This window comes from Tamandua tetradactyla, chromosome 7 (assembly GCF_023851605.1).
Source record: "Tamandua tetradactyla isolate mTamTet1 chromosome 7, mTamTet1.pri, whole genome shotgun sequence".
Taxonomy (NCBI): Eukaryota; Metazoa; Chordata; class Mammalia; order Pilosa; family Myrmecophagidae; genus Tamandua; species Tamandua tetradactyla.
Window position 1 is genome coordinate 173,010,222 of NC_135333.1, and position 16,124 is coordinate 173,026,345.

The following is a 16,124-nucleotide window of genomic DNA, read 5'->3' on the forward strand; positions in this document are numbered from 1 at the left end:
GTGCTGCTGACCATTGACCCAGTTCCCCTGAGAAGTCCTGATGTGGGGGTGGTTATTATGGGGTGGTCACCGGGGTTCAGGAGGGGTCGTGCCTTCAACGGAGTTGCAATCCTAACTTGCCATCTGGTGGCGTTTTCCACATGCCCAAACTACTGATTTTTGTATGGCGATCTTGTACCCAGCCACTTAGTTGAATTCATTTATTAGGTTTCTAGGTGTGTTGTAGATTTTTCCAGAATTTCTGTATATAAGATCATATCATCTGCAAATAGGGAAAGTTTACTTCTTCCTTTCCAATTTGGATGACTTTTATTTCTTTTTCTTGTCTAATAGCTCTGGCAAGCATTTCCCATACAACAGTGCTATCAGTGGGCATCGTTGCCTTGTTCCTGATCTTTGAGGGAATGCTTTCAGTCTTTCACTAATCATTAAGTAGGATGTTAGCCATGTCCTTCTTAATATGCCCTTTTGTCATGGTGAAGAATTGTTCTTCTAAGTGTTTTTATCAAGAAGTCGTGCTGGATTTTGTCAGATGCCTTTTCTGTATCACTTGAGATGATCATGCATTATTTTTCCTTCATTGTATTAATATGGTGTATTACATTCGTTGATTTTCCTTTTTTGAACCAACTTTGCATATCAGAGATAAATATCACTTGGTCATGGTGCACAATTCTTTTAATATGCTGTTGGATTCATTTGCTAGTATTCTGTTGAGGATTTTTGCCTCTCTATTCATAAGAGATATTGTTCTGTAGATATCTTTTATTTTACCTTTATCTGGCTTTGGAATGAGGGTGATCTTGTCCTTGTAAAATGAATTAGGAAGTATACCTTCCTCTTCAGTGTTTTTTTTTGAAGAGTTTTAGCAGAGTTTTCCTCTTAGAATGTTTGGTAGAATTCCCCTGTGAAGCCACCGGGTCCTGGGCTTTCTTTGTTGGGAGGTTTTTGATTACTGAGTCAATCTCTTTAGTAATTGGTTTGTTAAGAGCTTCTATTTCTTCTTGGGTTAATCTAGGTAGTTTGTGTGTTTCTAAGAACTTGTCAATTTCATCTAGGTTACGTAGTTTATTGGTATACATTTGTTCATGGTATCCACTTATAGTCCTTTTTATTTTAGCAGGGTCAATAGTAATGACCCCTTTCTATTTCTGATTTCCATTGTTTCTACCTTCTGTTTTTTTTTTTCTTTGTCAGTCTAGCTTAGGTTTCTTAACTTCATTGATCTTTTCAAAGAACCAAATTTTGGTTTTGTTGATTCTATAATTTTTGTTTTATTTTGTTTTCTGTTTCACTTATCTCCATGCTGATCTTTGTTATTTCCTTCCTTCTACTTGCTTTGGGTCTGCTCTTCTTTTTCTAGTTCTTCCAGTTTTGAGCTTAGGTTTCTGATTCAAAGTCTTTTTTCTTTTTTAATATCAGCATTTAGAGCTATAAATTTCCCTCTCAGCACTGTCTTCAATGCATCCCACAAGTATTGGTATGTTGTATCCTCATTCTCATTCACCTCAAGCTATTTCCTAATTTCCCTTTTAATCCATTGGTTATTTAAGAGTTCACCATTTAATTTTCATATATTTGTGAATTTTACATTTCTCCCTTTGTTATTTCTAGCTTCATTCCATTGTGGTCAGAGAATACATATTGTATGATTTCAATATTTTTTAATTTATTGAGACTTGTTTTGTGACCTAACATATGGCCTATCCTGCAGAAAGAATGTGCACTCCAGAAGAATGTTTATTTTATTTTTTGCTGGGTGAAGTGGCCTCCATGCGTTCGTTAGGTTTAGTGGTCTAGAGGAACATCCCAATCTTACGCCCTCTTACTGTTCTTCTGGCTAGATGTTCTGTCCATTATTTAAAGTGGCATGTTAAAGTCTGTTAATGCAGACCCATCAATTTCTCCCTTCAGGTCTGTCAAATTTTGCTTCATATATTTTGGGATTCTGCTGTTAGGTGCCTATATATTTATAAATGTTACATCTTCTTGTCCCCTTTATTAATATATAATGACTGTCTTTGCCCCTCATAACTGTTTTTTGGCTTAAAATTTATTTTATCTGATATTAGCATAGCCACCCCAGCTCTTTTTTGGTCACTACTTGCATGGCAGGCATTTTTGCATCCTTTCATGTTCAGCTTACTTGTATCTTTGAAGAAAGGTGTCTCTTGCAGACAGCATATAGTTGGGTCATTCTATTTTATACATTCTGCCCATCTCTACCTTTTGCTGGAGAGTTTAATTCATTTGCATTTCAAGTCACTACTGTAAATGCAAGACTTTCTTCTGTCATTTTGCTATTTAGTCTTTGTAGGCCTTGGCCCTTTTTGTCCCTCAGTTCTTCCATTAATGACTTGTTTTCTATTTATCTGATTTTTGCGTTTTACCATAGTGAATACCTTCTCATTTCTGTCTGGATGTATTTTTCATCTAGTCCATTTGTGGTTACCATGGGATTGAAATTTAACAACCTACATACATAATAATCTTATCTGGTTCGATACCAGCTTAACTTCAGTAGGATGCACATATACTTTTGCTATACCCCTCTATCTCCACACTCTTTTGAGGGGTTCTTGCCACTTATATCTCTGCATATTATATGTCCACAAGAATAAATTAATTTTCACTTTCAATGTGCTTGTCTTTAGCACCTGTAGGAAGAGGTGGAGTTGCATACAATGCAATACAATAACACTGGCATTTACAATTACCCACATATCTGTATTTCCTCACACCCCTTTGGACCGTTGCATAGTGTCCTTTCCTCTTCAGTCTGAAGAACTCCCTTTCGCATCACTTGTAGGGAAGGTCTAGTGGGGATAAATTCCCTAAGCTTTGATTTGTCTGGGAATGTCTTAATCTCTCCCTCATTTTTGAAAGACGGTCTTGCCAAATATAAAATTATTGGCTGGCAGCTGTTTTCTTTCAGTACTTAAAGTATTTCAACCCATTGCTTTCTTGCCTCCATGCTTTTGGTAAGAATTTGGCACTCAATCTAATTGGGACTCCTCATATGTAACTCATTCTTTTTCTCTTGCAGGTTGTAGAACCCTGTCCTTGTCCTTTGCATTCGATAGTGTGATAAGTATATGATGGGGTGTCCCTTTCTTCAGGTTTGTCCCATCTGGTGTTCTCTTGGCTTCTTGGTTGTGTATATTCACTTGTTTGCTAAATTGGGAAATACTCTGACATTATTCTTTGGCTATTCCCTCTGCCCCTCTTTCTTCTTCTCTTCCTGGAATTCCTTTAATACCTATATTGGTATGTCTGATGGTGACTTAGGCTATTTTTGCTTTTAATGTTTCTTTTTTCTTTCTATTCCTCATCTGACTCATTTCAAGTGTCTTGTTTTCAAGTTCACAGATTCTTTCTCCTGCCAGCTCCAATCTGCTCTTGAAAGCCCCCTCGGCATGTTTCATTTCAACTCCACTAGATTTATTTGCTTCCTTTATAAAATTTCTACCTCTTTACTAAGATTCTCACATTGCTCATTCATTGTTTTCCTGATATCCTTTAGTTCTTTTATTGTATTTGCTTTCATCTCCTTGAGCATTTTTAAGATCATTTTAAAAAAGGCTTTGATACATCCATATTCTAATTTTCTTCATTGGTATTTTCTGTATTTTTATCCTCTTCCTTTGGACAGGCCATAATTTCCTGTTTAATTGTCTTGTACTCTTTTGTTGCATACTATACATTCTAATATCTTTAAATGTTAACTCTGGGATTTACTTGCTGAGATATCAGTTTCTTGATTTTTTAGACAGCTATTGATAAGACAGAGGTTTTCTTGAGCTCCCATCACAATGTCTGCCCAGGATGATGGTGAACGCGGAGTGCAGGCTACACTGTCTTTTCGGGCCCTCGTCATGCCCTGGGATTTTGCTTGTTGTTTTGGATTTTTGCATGCTGTTTTTCAGCGCCCCTGCTAACGGATTTCGGTGGTCCGCTTTGTTTCCCTGGAGACAGACCCCCCTCTGCCAGGCAGACCTTTGCCCCAGACTGTTCCCCTCAGTAGTTTCCTATATGCCTTTTTTGGTCTAAGCTGCTTTTGCCTGGGGGGCAATTTCTCAGAGAAGGGACACCCCAGAAAGAACGTCCCAAGTCAGCCTCTCCCTGCTGAAGTGGGGCCGGGACCCACGAAGGGGACAGATGGCAGCAGGGACGTGTGTTCCTGTGGGGCAGATCAGGAAGGGCACGGGGACGCTCTCGAGGGCTCCCCGAAGCTGAGCTGCCCAGGCCTGAGCGGCAAATGCACCCCGTCAGCCAGTGTCCCTTTGGCCCTGAGGCCACGCAGCACCTTTCAGTGTCCCCCATCACAGTCCCCGTCTGTCCCTGGAGCCGAGCTGCCAGCGATGTGAATGTGCCTTCCCTGTAACTGGGGAACAGGGTCTTTATGTCCCTTTCTGTCGCCAGTGAGCGAGCCAGGGGCCGGACCCCAGGGCCGCCTGTCGTGGGAGTGGGGGATGGGTGCCGGCAGCCTCCTCGCCAAGACAGTAATCTACCGCTTCCTTCCATCTCGCCTCAGTCCCTTCCTCCTGCTCTCCCCTGGGTGCTGCAGCTCCCTTCAGGCCTACTCAACATGCTTGTTTCAGACAGCTCCTGCCTGTGTAGGAGCTGTTTTTGCGGAAAGACTGAGCCCTGGAGCCCCCACTCTCCTATCTTCCCACAGTCTTCTTCCCTCTCTCGCTGGTTTTTGAGCCCTCACGATTCTTCCAGCTTCTACTCTTTACCCATTTCCAAAGCCATTTCCGCACGTGTAGGTATTTTTCATAGCCGCACCACAGCACCAAAACCCGCATTCGTTTCCCAGCTGCTAAAGCAAATGCCGTCCCATGACTTGGCTTAGCAATCGGAATGTACTGGCTCACGGTTTCGGGGGTCAGAAGGCTTGCTTCCTCCTGGGGTTGGCATCTTCCGTCTAGCTGGAAACTTTGGGGTTTCCTGCCTTTTCTGACACAAGGCAGTATCATCTCCGTTCCCTTCTGGGATCCGCCAACTCGCAGCTTGCAGCTGCTTCCTGTGGCTTCTCTCTCCGTGGCCTTCTCTGTAAGGTCCCCAGTCGGGATGAAGACTCATCCTGATTCATTTGAGCCACGTCTTAACTTACACAACCTCATCAAAGTTCCTGTTTTCAATGGTTTCACACCCACAGGGATGGATTCAGAGTAAACATATTTTTCTGGGTTACCTGACTCCAAGCCACCACAACTTGGGTTTGAGTGCTCACCAGCTGTGAGGCCAAGAACAACGCATTAACTCATGGGGCCTCAGTCTTCCTATCTATGAAATGGCGACAATGGTACTACTGCACGGTAGACTCAATCTGAGGTTGAAGGAGCTAACATAGGTGATCTGCTGAGAACAGCACCTGACACATAGTCAATACTAATTTTATTCAGCCGCAAGCTCCAGAAGATTTTTATTTTTCACTACCCTTATTTCAACAGAGTACAGAGGAGAAAGAATACAAGCTTTCCAGCTAGGCTGGAAAATCTAGTAGTTATTTTTGTGTTTAACTTTGAGCAAGTATTTTTTCTTTATTGATAGATGGCGAAGAATGATCTTTATATTCTTAGCCATGTTATTGCATGAATTAAATGTTATAGCAAATGCAGCATAGCCTGGCACAGGGACTGGACCACAGTAAGTGGTCAGTCCGTTTTGGCCTTGGCTGATGCCGATGATGGGAATGGAAACCGGGGTCAGGAAGCTGTAAACAGGCTTTGTAAGCTCGGCCCTCAGTTTCCCTTCTGAAGGGTGAGAGCATCTGACTCGCCTGTGGCGGTGTTTCCTTCCGGGTTTTATATTCCATGACCTGTGACACACCTGAGATGGGCTGAGGTGGCCCAGGGACGCATGAAGACCCCTTCCAGTTCAGTCCACGTGTCTACCTCACTGTTTCAGCTCCCAAATATACTGTACCCCTGCAATTTCCTTTTCTTCTCTCACCAAAAAACAAAGTCCTTTTCCACAGCTTGAAGCCCCTGGCCCCACCTTGCTTCCAGAGCTGTGCGTGTCATCTCCCAGCCGAACGCCAGAGGGCAGCAGAACCAGCAGATTTCCAGCTCTGGGTGACCACTTTTTCCCCTTCTTCAAAGAGAAAACATGAACTGGGCCATGTAGCCGAGTACTTGTTCAAGCCTCTTCGTGAAAAAAAAATAAGAAAAAAGTTTGGAGAACCTAAGAGGGTTGCACCGACCCAAAAGTCTCAAGCCTTAGAAGAGAGGAGACAGGATCCTTGTTCCACAGGCTTTGAGGGACCCGCAGGAGGCTGAAAGCACGGCACGGCCAGCTGTGAGGCCCACCTGAGCCCAGGACCTACCCGGAAAAGCCCCAGCCCCCGGAGGGGTGCATCTGAGCTACAACCGTCATTGCACTTGGACCTCAAAACAAACCCAGGAGGCGCGTGCCTGGCCTCTGAGTAAGCCGGCCCACCTGGACCCCTGCGAGCAGGGCCAGGGTTTCCGTCTGCGCCCCCAGCGTCTGCATCTACGTCCCATGACTACATTTCCCGCTTTTCCCAGCCAAATGCTTAGAGCTGCTGCTTTTTCCTTTAAAGGTGCAGTGTTTTGAGAGCCAACTATATGCTGGAAACCATGCCAAGCGATTTACTTCCATTGTTTCCTTTAATTCTCAAAGCAGTGCTGTGGGCTAGACCTGCCAGCTTTATGGTGCACGACCTCGGCGCAGAGATCGCCACGCCACGGAGTAGCTCAGCAAGGTTTGAATTCTTCTGTGCTAGCTCAGAATACATGGAGCAGGTGGGGGGTTCTCCCTTATTTTAGATTCCTCTTATCCCACCTAGAAAGGGAGAAGAGGTGACAGGCTAAGTCAGGAGCTTAAAAGGGCTAAAGGACTTGGAAACAACACGTGGGACAGCCCCGGCTCCTCCCTCACCTTCCATGCTGAGCTTCCCTGGATCTAAGGTAGCAGTTTTTAACACCCAACTTTTCGGTTCCTCAAATGGATTTCCTTTCTCCTCTCCAAGGTCACAGGCCTCTCCCCTCACCCCGGACACAGCCACAATGCCGGGCATGAGACTGACCCCGCGACCCAGGCCTCCGTTCTGAAAAGCTAAATCAGATTAGCGCATTAATGATCTTTCAAAATACCTCCCTGGCGGGCTGGTCCCTGTGAGCCCCCCACAGCCACCCGGGCTGCTGAGCTCACTGGTTAATGAGTGATGTGGGCAGCCTGGCACAACAGAGGCCCTCTGTGAAGCCGGACGAGCCCGGGGCAGGTCATTCATAGGTATTGATGTGCCTCCGGGGCAAGCAGCCCGCCGGAGAGCTGGCCTGGACACCCACGTCGCAGTCCCATCAAGCCGGGTCAGCGGGACACCAGCGGAGGCCGGCTCAGGAAGCGCTGGGAGCAGAGCCCACCGGCCTGGCTGGAGCCCCTCCCGCCAGCGGGTCAGCAGCAGGCCCATTAAATTTACAGCAGTTCACGGGGCAGGCTGAGTCCGTCCTAACACCCCTCCCTCTGCCAGGCTCTCTCCAGCCCCAAGGGTCAGCCAACAAGGCACCCAGCCTGCCCCAACTTCTGCCTCCCGTCTCAGGAAGAGCAATAAATCCTCCATCTCTTTGACCCAAAATAGAAGGGAATTTTTGCCCCCTCGTCCCAGGCTCCCGGCTGTCTCCTCAGAGGCAGCCGCTCCAGCCCTGCAGAGAGCGATGCCTGTGCTGCTCCCGTCAGTTCTCCAGGGAGGGTGGCTGGCCTGCCCACGTCCTGCAGGATGAAGACTTTTGAAGGCTTATTTTTCTCTTTCAGGAAGCTTTTACTTTCCTCTGGAGAATGGAAGGCCTGGATAAGAGTGGGTGAGCCAAAAGCTGGCTGGTGGGGCCAAGCCGCAGTCCTGGCCCCCTGGACAGAGCAGCTGTCAGGAGGGGGCGTTCAGGCCTGATTTTATCAGGACAAGACGGTAAAGCACTTGGCCTCTCTTCACATGCTGAAGTGGGAATCCTCGGACCAGATGAATAAAAGGGCCTGAGCCATGAACTAAAGAGTAAATGAGTGTGGAAATGAATAAATGGATGGAGTGAGTGAATGGATGGGAGTGCAGTAACGAACAAATGAAATAATGCCCTGCAGGGTTATTTATTCCAATCACTGACCTATACTGGAATTACCCTCCCAATATCCCTTTAAAAATGCCACATCTGAGCATATACATCTGCAGATGCCCACGACCTCCTCAGATGCACGGTTCTGTCTTCTGAGAGCTCACTTTGCAAGGAGACTGGTGGCCACTTATGACTGGCCAATCCATCCTGGGTCAAAGGGGACACATCTAGTGCTTCTCCCACATACTGTCTCTCTTACTCCAGGAACCTTTAAGAACAGATTCCGTGAGTGGTGGGGTTGGATGAGAATGTTTATGGTCAGAGAGTGTGCAGGTTTATGGAGGACGGTCGGCCTAATCCTTCACAAAACTCGGGGTTGGAAGGCAGATATTAGAACCCAAGGGAAGCTGTTTTTTGTTTTTTGTTTGTTTTCATCCAAAGTGGGTTGGTTCTTTTTACTTGATGAAGAGCACTCATTGGGCACATTCAACCTAATGCAATGACAGAAGAGAATAGCTAAAGAGAAAAACTACCTCTGAGACTCAGGGAGGTCTCGGGTCTCACCCAGGATCACGCTGGCGAGTATGCTATTACATGAAGTCTCCTTGCATATTTCCTGGCGTACCGTCTCCTTCCTTAACTGGAGTGGAAGAGCTGTGATCCGTGACTTTATGCCTTTAACAGTGCTGGGCACAGAGAAGTGCTCAGAAGTATATAGAGAAGAAAGCAGGGGAAGAAGGAAGGGAAGGAGGTAATGTCTGGATATGAGAGAGAATTCCCGGGGTGTCCGGTATCATCCGTGCATGAAGCTCCTCCCTGGCCAAGGCTGAGGCTGATCCCGGGGAGCAGACGGCAGTTCCTAACTCCCTGGTTACATTATGAGACTAGTCAACCTCCATTCCCATGGATCTGATGAACCTGGGTGGTGACGGAAAACGGCCTGTTTTTGGTCTGGGTTATATATCAAAGAAATCTCTCCCTCCTGGGGCCTAAGCATGTCTAAGACCAAGAGACTCTTCAACGTGAGCACCTTCATTCAATCCCTCTAACGCCCAACACACAGTATCTCTCTGGTCTGCATGGCCCCCCATGAGCCCTGCAAGGTGGCAGAGTAGATGCTGTCTCACAGATGAGTGAGAAAAGGACGCTGAGTGGGCGTTCAAATGGGATTCAAGCCCAGCTGTGGAAGGGGGGTGCACATGCTGGTTTCCCGACTCTCTATTCACTGCTTTCCTCAGGGCAGCATGAGTGCCAAGCTGATGTGTAGTTCCTGTTTCATTGCCACGTTCGATGGAGGGGATGCCCCTGCACCCACACAGAAGAGGTGCTCTTCTCTGTTCCTCGTAATGGTCACGATCTTTCGAGTTGACTCAAAGAGCATGGCCTGCTGGCCTTTCCTTACAAAAGATCAGGGGTTTGGGGGTTCTCGCCTTGCTCACCCATGAGGTTCACTGGCAACCCTTACGAAAGGCTCAGGGGAAAGTTTACTACACATCCTGCATGCCAAGCACTTTATACAAATTAAACCTATGATCCAACCACCACACTGGTGCACAGATGTCTCCACGTCACTAATAGAAAAAGGGGGGCTCACAGAGGGAACGCAAGTTGGCCCAATAGCTACGGCCCAGGAATTGAACTGGGACAATGAGACTCCAAAATCCATGCTGCTTCCCAACTTTATACCTCTGTCTTGTCTCCTAACGTTGAAAACGAGAATGCTGTTAGCTGCCTGCTCCAACTAATCTGAGTTGGCCGTTACAAAGCTTACATGAGACAACTGGATGGGAAAGAATTTTGGAAACACTGGACTGGGCAAGCAAATGAGAGATCCCTTTTAGAATGAGAATCTTCTTATTTTATGATCTTTCATGGCTCAAAGCCCTGTGCTCTAACTGACAGGTCTATAGAAAGAGCATTTGCTCAGGACCTTTTCTTGCCAATGAATAGAGCCTCATCCGACAGACTGCAGAGAGCAAGCTCCCCTGAGCTGCTGCTTCCACTCTAGATGCTGCCACAAACGCCTGAATGGCGGATCCTTTGGGCTGTGGGTCTACTGGTCTGTTGAAGGACAGTCATGTCTCCAGCTGCCAAGCCTTATGGCTATCAGCAGACCCGCAAAGTCAGTCATTCCTGAGCCTTTTTTGCAAATATGTAGACATTTGCTTGGTCTCTTGTAGACCCTGAACCAGAAGCACTTATAGCTCGGAGAGGCTCTGGTGGGGCAGTGTGGGAGGAGGCTGAGAACTGAGCAGAGGGCAAAGGGAAGGTGGAAACACAGATGGGATGAGCAGAAGAAGGAGAGAGGAAAAGAGGCCCAGGAACAGAGTGCTGTGGGGCGAGATCGTAACCCTCTAGTCAGACCCAGCTTCTCTCTGAAGGAACCTGACTTTTTGGACACCTTGAGCCTTATGAAAACTTCTCTCCTAAAACATCCACATGTGTGCCATTTTTGTCCGCAATCCTGGAGTCCCTTTGGACCCTGCCAGGGAGTTCTAACCTTCCACATCGACCTGGAACTCAGCCCTTTCACGGCCCTGCTGTTGAGGCAGCATTGCAGGAGCAGGAAAGAGGGAACTCAGGAGGGCTGGGAGGTGGAGGGCGTATAAGGAGGAAGGCACACAACGATGTGCCTTTGTCTTCTCCCAGTCATGTTGACGTGTCGCTGCTTCAGAAATTGAGCCAGATAAAATAGATAACACCATAGGCGCCACCAGGCTAAATAAATAAATACCCTCACAAAAAATGCAACTGGACTGGCAGTCTGAACTTGCCTTAATTCCATCCAGGATTCGTAATCACCACAACTTGAACAAAATCCACTAAGTGTCCATTTACTCTCAGAAAACAACTCCAAAATGTCCATTTACTCTCAGGAAGTAACAGATTTCAACAAATAAATTTCCATTTTTATCCAAATAGATAAATTTCTCAGAAGACTATAACCCCGGCCCTCTCTCTAAGGCCTTCTGCCCGCTGCTCCTCTCGGCTGCAGCCCGGCTCCAGGAAGGTACTTTCCAGCCCCACCCAGCACGGTCTCACCAGAAGACTCGAAGGGAAGGTAACAGGATTAGCAGGCTGATCGATGGACGATATTACCCTCTTTCGTGTCGGGCTGAGGAAGGATTTGAGGTCATCAGGAGAGAGGCTAGCGGGGAATAGACCTCAAGTATTTAAAAGACTGGATTAAAATCCTATTAAACTCACATGGGCTTCTCCGGAGGCGTTTTAGAAGGTTGGGGTTTCTTTACCATGTCACCATAATTAACCTTTCCTTAAGCTGTTTTTGGTGGGGACCCTAAGCAATTAAGAATCTGAAAACTTGCACTTTCTATCACCCACGTGGCCTTCTGAACGGCTTAGAGGCTAGAATGGAAAGTGGTTTCGCCTAATTGATTTGAGGGGAGCTCCCCGGGGGGCTCACATCAGGCCAGACCGAGAGGGAACCTGGTTCGAAGTTGCCTCTGCATGGGGAACACCTGGTGCCCTAAGGACGCCAGCTCGGCAGATGGAGATCGAGGTATGATAACCCAGCAGTGAAAAACACATCAAAATTGCAGCAACAGAACTAAAGATACTTATGTAAGAAATAGCAATTCTGAGGAAGGGAAAAAGAAAAAGATCGATCTGTTGCCTGAGCCCCGGTTTTCCCCATAGAAATTTTCAATATACTGGGCCCCAGTCCTGCTGCCTTACCTCCACCCTCTCCCTTACCCCCCCACACTCTCCCTTACCCCCCCCACCCTCTCCCTTACCTCCACCCCCTCCCTTACCCCCCTTAACCCACCCGCACTCTCCCTTAACCCTCCGCCCTCCCCCTTACACCCCCCGCCCTCCCCCTTACACCCCCACCCTCCCCCTTACCCCACCTTCTCCCTTACCCCCCACCCTCTCCCTTTCCCCCAACCCCTCCCTTACCCCCCCACCCCTCTCCCTTACCCCCACCCTCTCCCTTACCCCCACCTTCTCCCTTACCCCCCCACCCTCTCCCTTACCCCCACCCTCTTCCTTACCCTGCCCTGCGCAGTGTCTGCCCAGTCCCCCGGGGTGTTAGGTTTGGCTGTCCGTGGTGAAGAGGGCGCGGGGCCCCTCCCGGCACAGCCCCCCGCCTTACCCGTGTCCTTCTTCCTGTCCCGCGACAGCTCGTGCACGGTGGCGCCGATGTCGTGCCGCAGGGTCTTGATGATGCTGTCCAGGGCGGGGACGCTGCGCTCCTCCAGCGCCGTGAAGAACTCGTACTCGTCCTTCCGCAGGCGCGAGGGCCTGGACTCGATGTGCGTGAGGTTGACACGGTTCTCCTGAAAGAGAGCGGGGCGCGTGGGCGGGCTGGCGGCGGGCCCACCCGCGGGAGCCCACCCGCGGGAGCCCACCAGCGGGAGCCCACAGCCAGACGCAGCGAGGGGAGCCGTCTTGTCGCTGCTGCTGTTGTGTTAGAGTCGAAGAAAGCCCTTGATAAAAAGTCGCTTGCTTTTATTTTGCAAAACCAAGGAGCAGATTGAGAGAGAGGGTGGGAATAATTCAAACGTCACAGAACTTAATCACGTGGAAACAGGCTAAGAGCCCGGAATCGCAGCCATAAGGCTTTGGTTTGGTGCAAGCATCTAAGACAACGGTTTGCTAAAATCTCTAGGTAGGGAACTCTCTCCCCAAATGAAGCACGAAGAACCTCAGTAAACGGACCCTACAGAAGCAGCTTTGTTCCGCTGGGACAGGCGCGACCCCCAGGCTTCTCGGATGCGACTCCGTGGTCTAAAGAGTGCTCGCTCGAGACATCAGACGACTGACTTCAAAGTGTTTAATCCTCTGTTTCTCCATCTGAAATGGGGTGATCTTAAAGACACCCGCTTCTTAAGTCTCTCAGGGCCTGGGGATGAGACGGTAACACACACTTCCAGGGCAAGGCGAGTGCTCCATAAAAGGTGCCTAGTATCGTTACCGACAAAATTTGAAATAACTTTTTAATTCGATTTATTCAACAAATGTATGTGTATATGTGCACATGTGTGTGTGTGCCTGAGTGTGTGCACGTGTGCTGGAGTGTGAGCATGTGTGCCCGACCATGTGGGTGTGTGTTCGAATGTGTGCCGGAGTATGCATGTGTGTGCCCGAGTGTGTGCGTGTGTCCAAGTGTGTGCATGTGCCCGAGTGTGTGTGTGCCCGAGTGTGTGTGTGTGCCCGAGTGTGTGCGTGTGTCCAAGTGTGTGCGTGCGCCCGAGTGTGTGTGTGTGCCCGAGTGTGTGCGTGTGTCCGACTGTGTGCGTGCGCCCGAGTGTGTGCATGTGCCCTAGTGTGTGCGAGGGTGGCACCTACCATGTACCAGTCACCCTTGAGGTACAGCAGTGAACAAATTGGATGAAGTTTTCATCTATAAAGCTACTTTCAAGTCCAAAGGGCAAACAATAAACATAACTAACATACATTATTTTAGGACGATAAGTGCTAAGGGAGACATTCAAGACAGCTCAAGCCCAGGGCACGCACGGCCATTGGGGGCAGGCTGCAGCCTCGACGGCATGTGTGGCTGGGGGGAGAGGGGAGACCCATGCACAGGCTGGAGCTGCTGGGGGGGGGACCAGAAAGTGCCCTCCTGGGGGATCCCCAGGGGTGGCCACACACCTGGCCTGCTGAGGGGACAGCCGTGCGGCCAGAAGGACCAACGCTGGTCAACGGTGGGGTGGATGAGATCAGAGGGGTCACAAGCATTGAGCCTGGTCACGCCGTCACTGAGGCCACGTTAGGGATTGTGGTTTTTTCTGAAAGTTGATGGAAGGTCATCGTAAGGTTTGAGCAGAGAAATGGTATGCTCTCACTGAGGTGTAAAAGGAAATGTGGTTTCCACGTTGAGAGTAACCAGGGAGCGTCGTGTAGGCGGCCGGAGCCCCAGGGGAGCACGGCTGAGCCCAGGAGCGAGGCTGGAGCGCGGTGGGGGGATGTGGGGGGTGCTTAATCCTACAGGCTCACTCGTTCCTCAAAGGGATGCTGATTGCAAAGGGGCGCGGGGAGAGTTTGCGGTGATAAAATGGGAAAACGCCCGTCTTCTTCAGATCTGATTCACCAGGTGTCTGAGTAAAGAAGAGCCGAGACACCACCGGTCCGGGAGGGGGCACAGGGAAGCCTTGTCTCCCCCCTGAGAACCTCTTCTTCCAATCCAGCGCCGTGGGCCCAGCTAACACCGCAGAGGTGGGTGCGCTGTGACTTCATGTCACGTTTGTGTGCCCGGTGCCCGGTGCCCGGTGCCGTAACCTGTCTCACCAGTGCTTCAGGCGGCCACGTGGCAGCTTCCGGTTCGCACCCGTCACAACAAACGCCATCACACATACACTTTCGCCTACTTGCCTGATTGTTGTCTTAGGGTAAATGCCTAGCGGTCAGATTGCTGAGTCAGAATTAAAGGGTGCACGTATGTACACTGTCCCAAAAAGACTGTGCCCCCTTTTGCAGGAGACCCATGCTTCTCAGTTGCACCAGCTTTGAAGATTTTCAATACTCTTGATGTGATAGGCGAAAATGATTCATATCTCATTGCTTAAGTTTTTATTTAATTGCTGGTGAGTTTGGACATTTTTCCTAGATCTAGTGGCCATTTGCCCTTCTTTTGTGTATTATTCGTGTCATTTTCCTATTATAGAATTTTTGCTGATTAGTAATAATTGATATATTGATGTAAACTGTGATATATATATATATTCAAATTAACATATATCCTTGGCTATTGGACATCTCTATGATAACACATTTTGAATATGGCTTTAAAAAATGTAAAAAGTCATGTAGATTTTAAGGACTGTGGCTGCAATGTGTTCCTAGGAAATGTAGTAACTTCTTTCTCACCACTGCTTTCAGGTCAGGGTTTCCCGGATACATCTGACATGTTCTCAAATTTTAGAATGAAGCTCACCAGATTTCACATAAACAAGATGCACGAAGCTAGTTGTATAATCTGTCCAGATTCACTCCTAGGATGATAAGGCTGGCTCCCCGAGTCTGTGCCTTTCAGAGGAAGGGGAGTGGGGAGGGGCAACTGGGGTCTGTCCAGTAACATGTCATGGTCATATGGCAGAACCTGGATCCTTTACATCAGAAGCAGAAATGGGCTAAAAACTAAATGTTTCTCAGCAGAAACTGACAGAATTTGGTAAAACATCTTGAAACCCCAACACGCAGAGGTCAACAGGGAGTCAAGAGCTGGGAGCTCACACTATGCCCCAAATCTTCCCAGTCCCGCCTCTGTGCAGAGCTGGGAAGCCACTTGTACCGATTGCAGTAAAAATAACATTATCTTAGGCAGCTGCTCCACTTCAGTGTCTTCAGCTAGTGATAGTCTAGCTAGTATGGATTTTATCACCAAACAAAAAAGGCATTTACTTAAATTGGTCCCCAAATTAAAATGCTCGGCAAGTCATCTGCTGTTATTCGGTCTGTCATTTCCATGATAGTAACCGAAAGAGTTTCATTTCAGAGAAACCAAGGGGTATCCTCCACATTTGATTAAAAATGAATGAATGAATGAATAATGGGGGTTATCCCAAACATTTAAGTGGGAAAAAGTATTCTGGAAAAAAAAATCAACTTGAGTAGTTCTTCAATTCCAGAAACTAAATCCGTCATGCTCATGGATGAAGAGGTGTGTCTTTTTCCATGATCACTGACAGTAATTACGGTTGAAGAGAACGTGGATAATAATGATATTTGTACTTTTTCACATTGGAGTATCACGCTACAGTTTAGGATTATGTCCCGTGACCTCCTCAACAATCCTTTGAGGAGGCCAAGGAACACGCAAAAGAAATAAAGAGAACAAAACCGAGGTGAAGGCGCTCTGCCCGAAGCGTCAGGCATGGGAGCCCCGTTTTTTCCAGCCTCAGAGTCACTGGCCTTCCACTCCCCAAGCGCAGCTGTTATCGTTACTATTACTGTGTCCCCAAGCACAAGAGGATGAAAACCGTAGGGTCCGGTAGCACCAGGTCCCTATGGTCCCAAAAGCACTGGCGGCCGCCACCTGTGGGCTCCCGGGCCATGCCTGCTCCTGGGAGCTGTGGTCAGTGACCCGGG

At 48.1% G+C, this 16,124-nt stretch overlaps 1 protein-coding gene across 1 annotated transcript in view; it reads right to left on the bottom strand.

The window, feature by feature from the left end:
- The window catches only part of PAH (phenylalanine hydroxylase), a 77,748-nt gene that overhangs the window by 42,078 nt on the left and 19,546 nt on the right, over nt 1-16,124 (bottom strand). Inside the window, exon 3 of the mRNA XM_077111829.1 lies at nt 12,187-12,370. Within this exon, the coding sequence (XP_076967944.1) occupies nt 12,187-12,370 (184 nt within the window). The remainder of the gene's footprint in view (nt 1-12,186; nt 12,371-16,124) is intronic.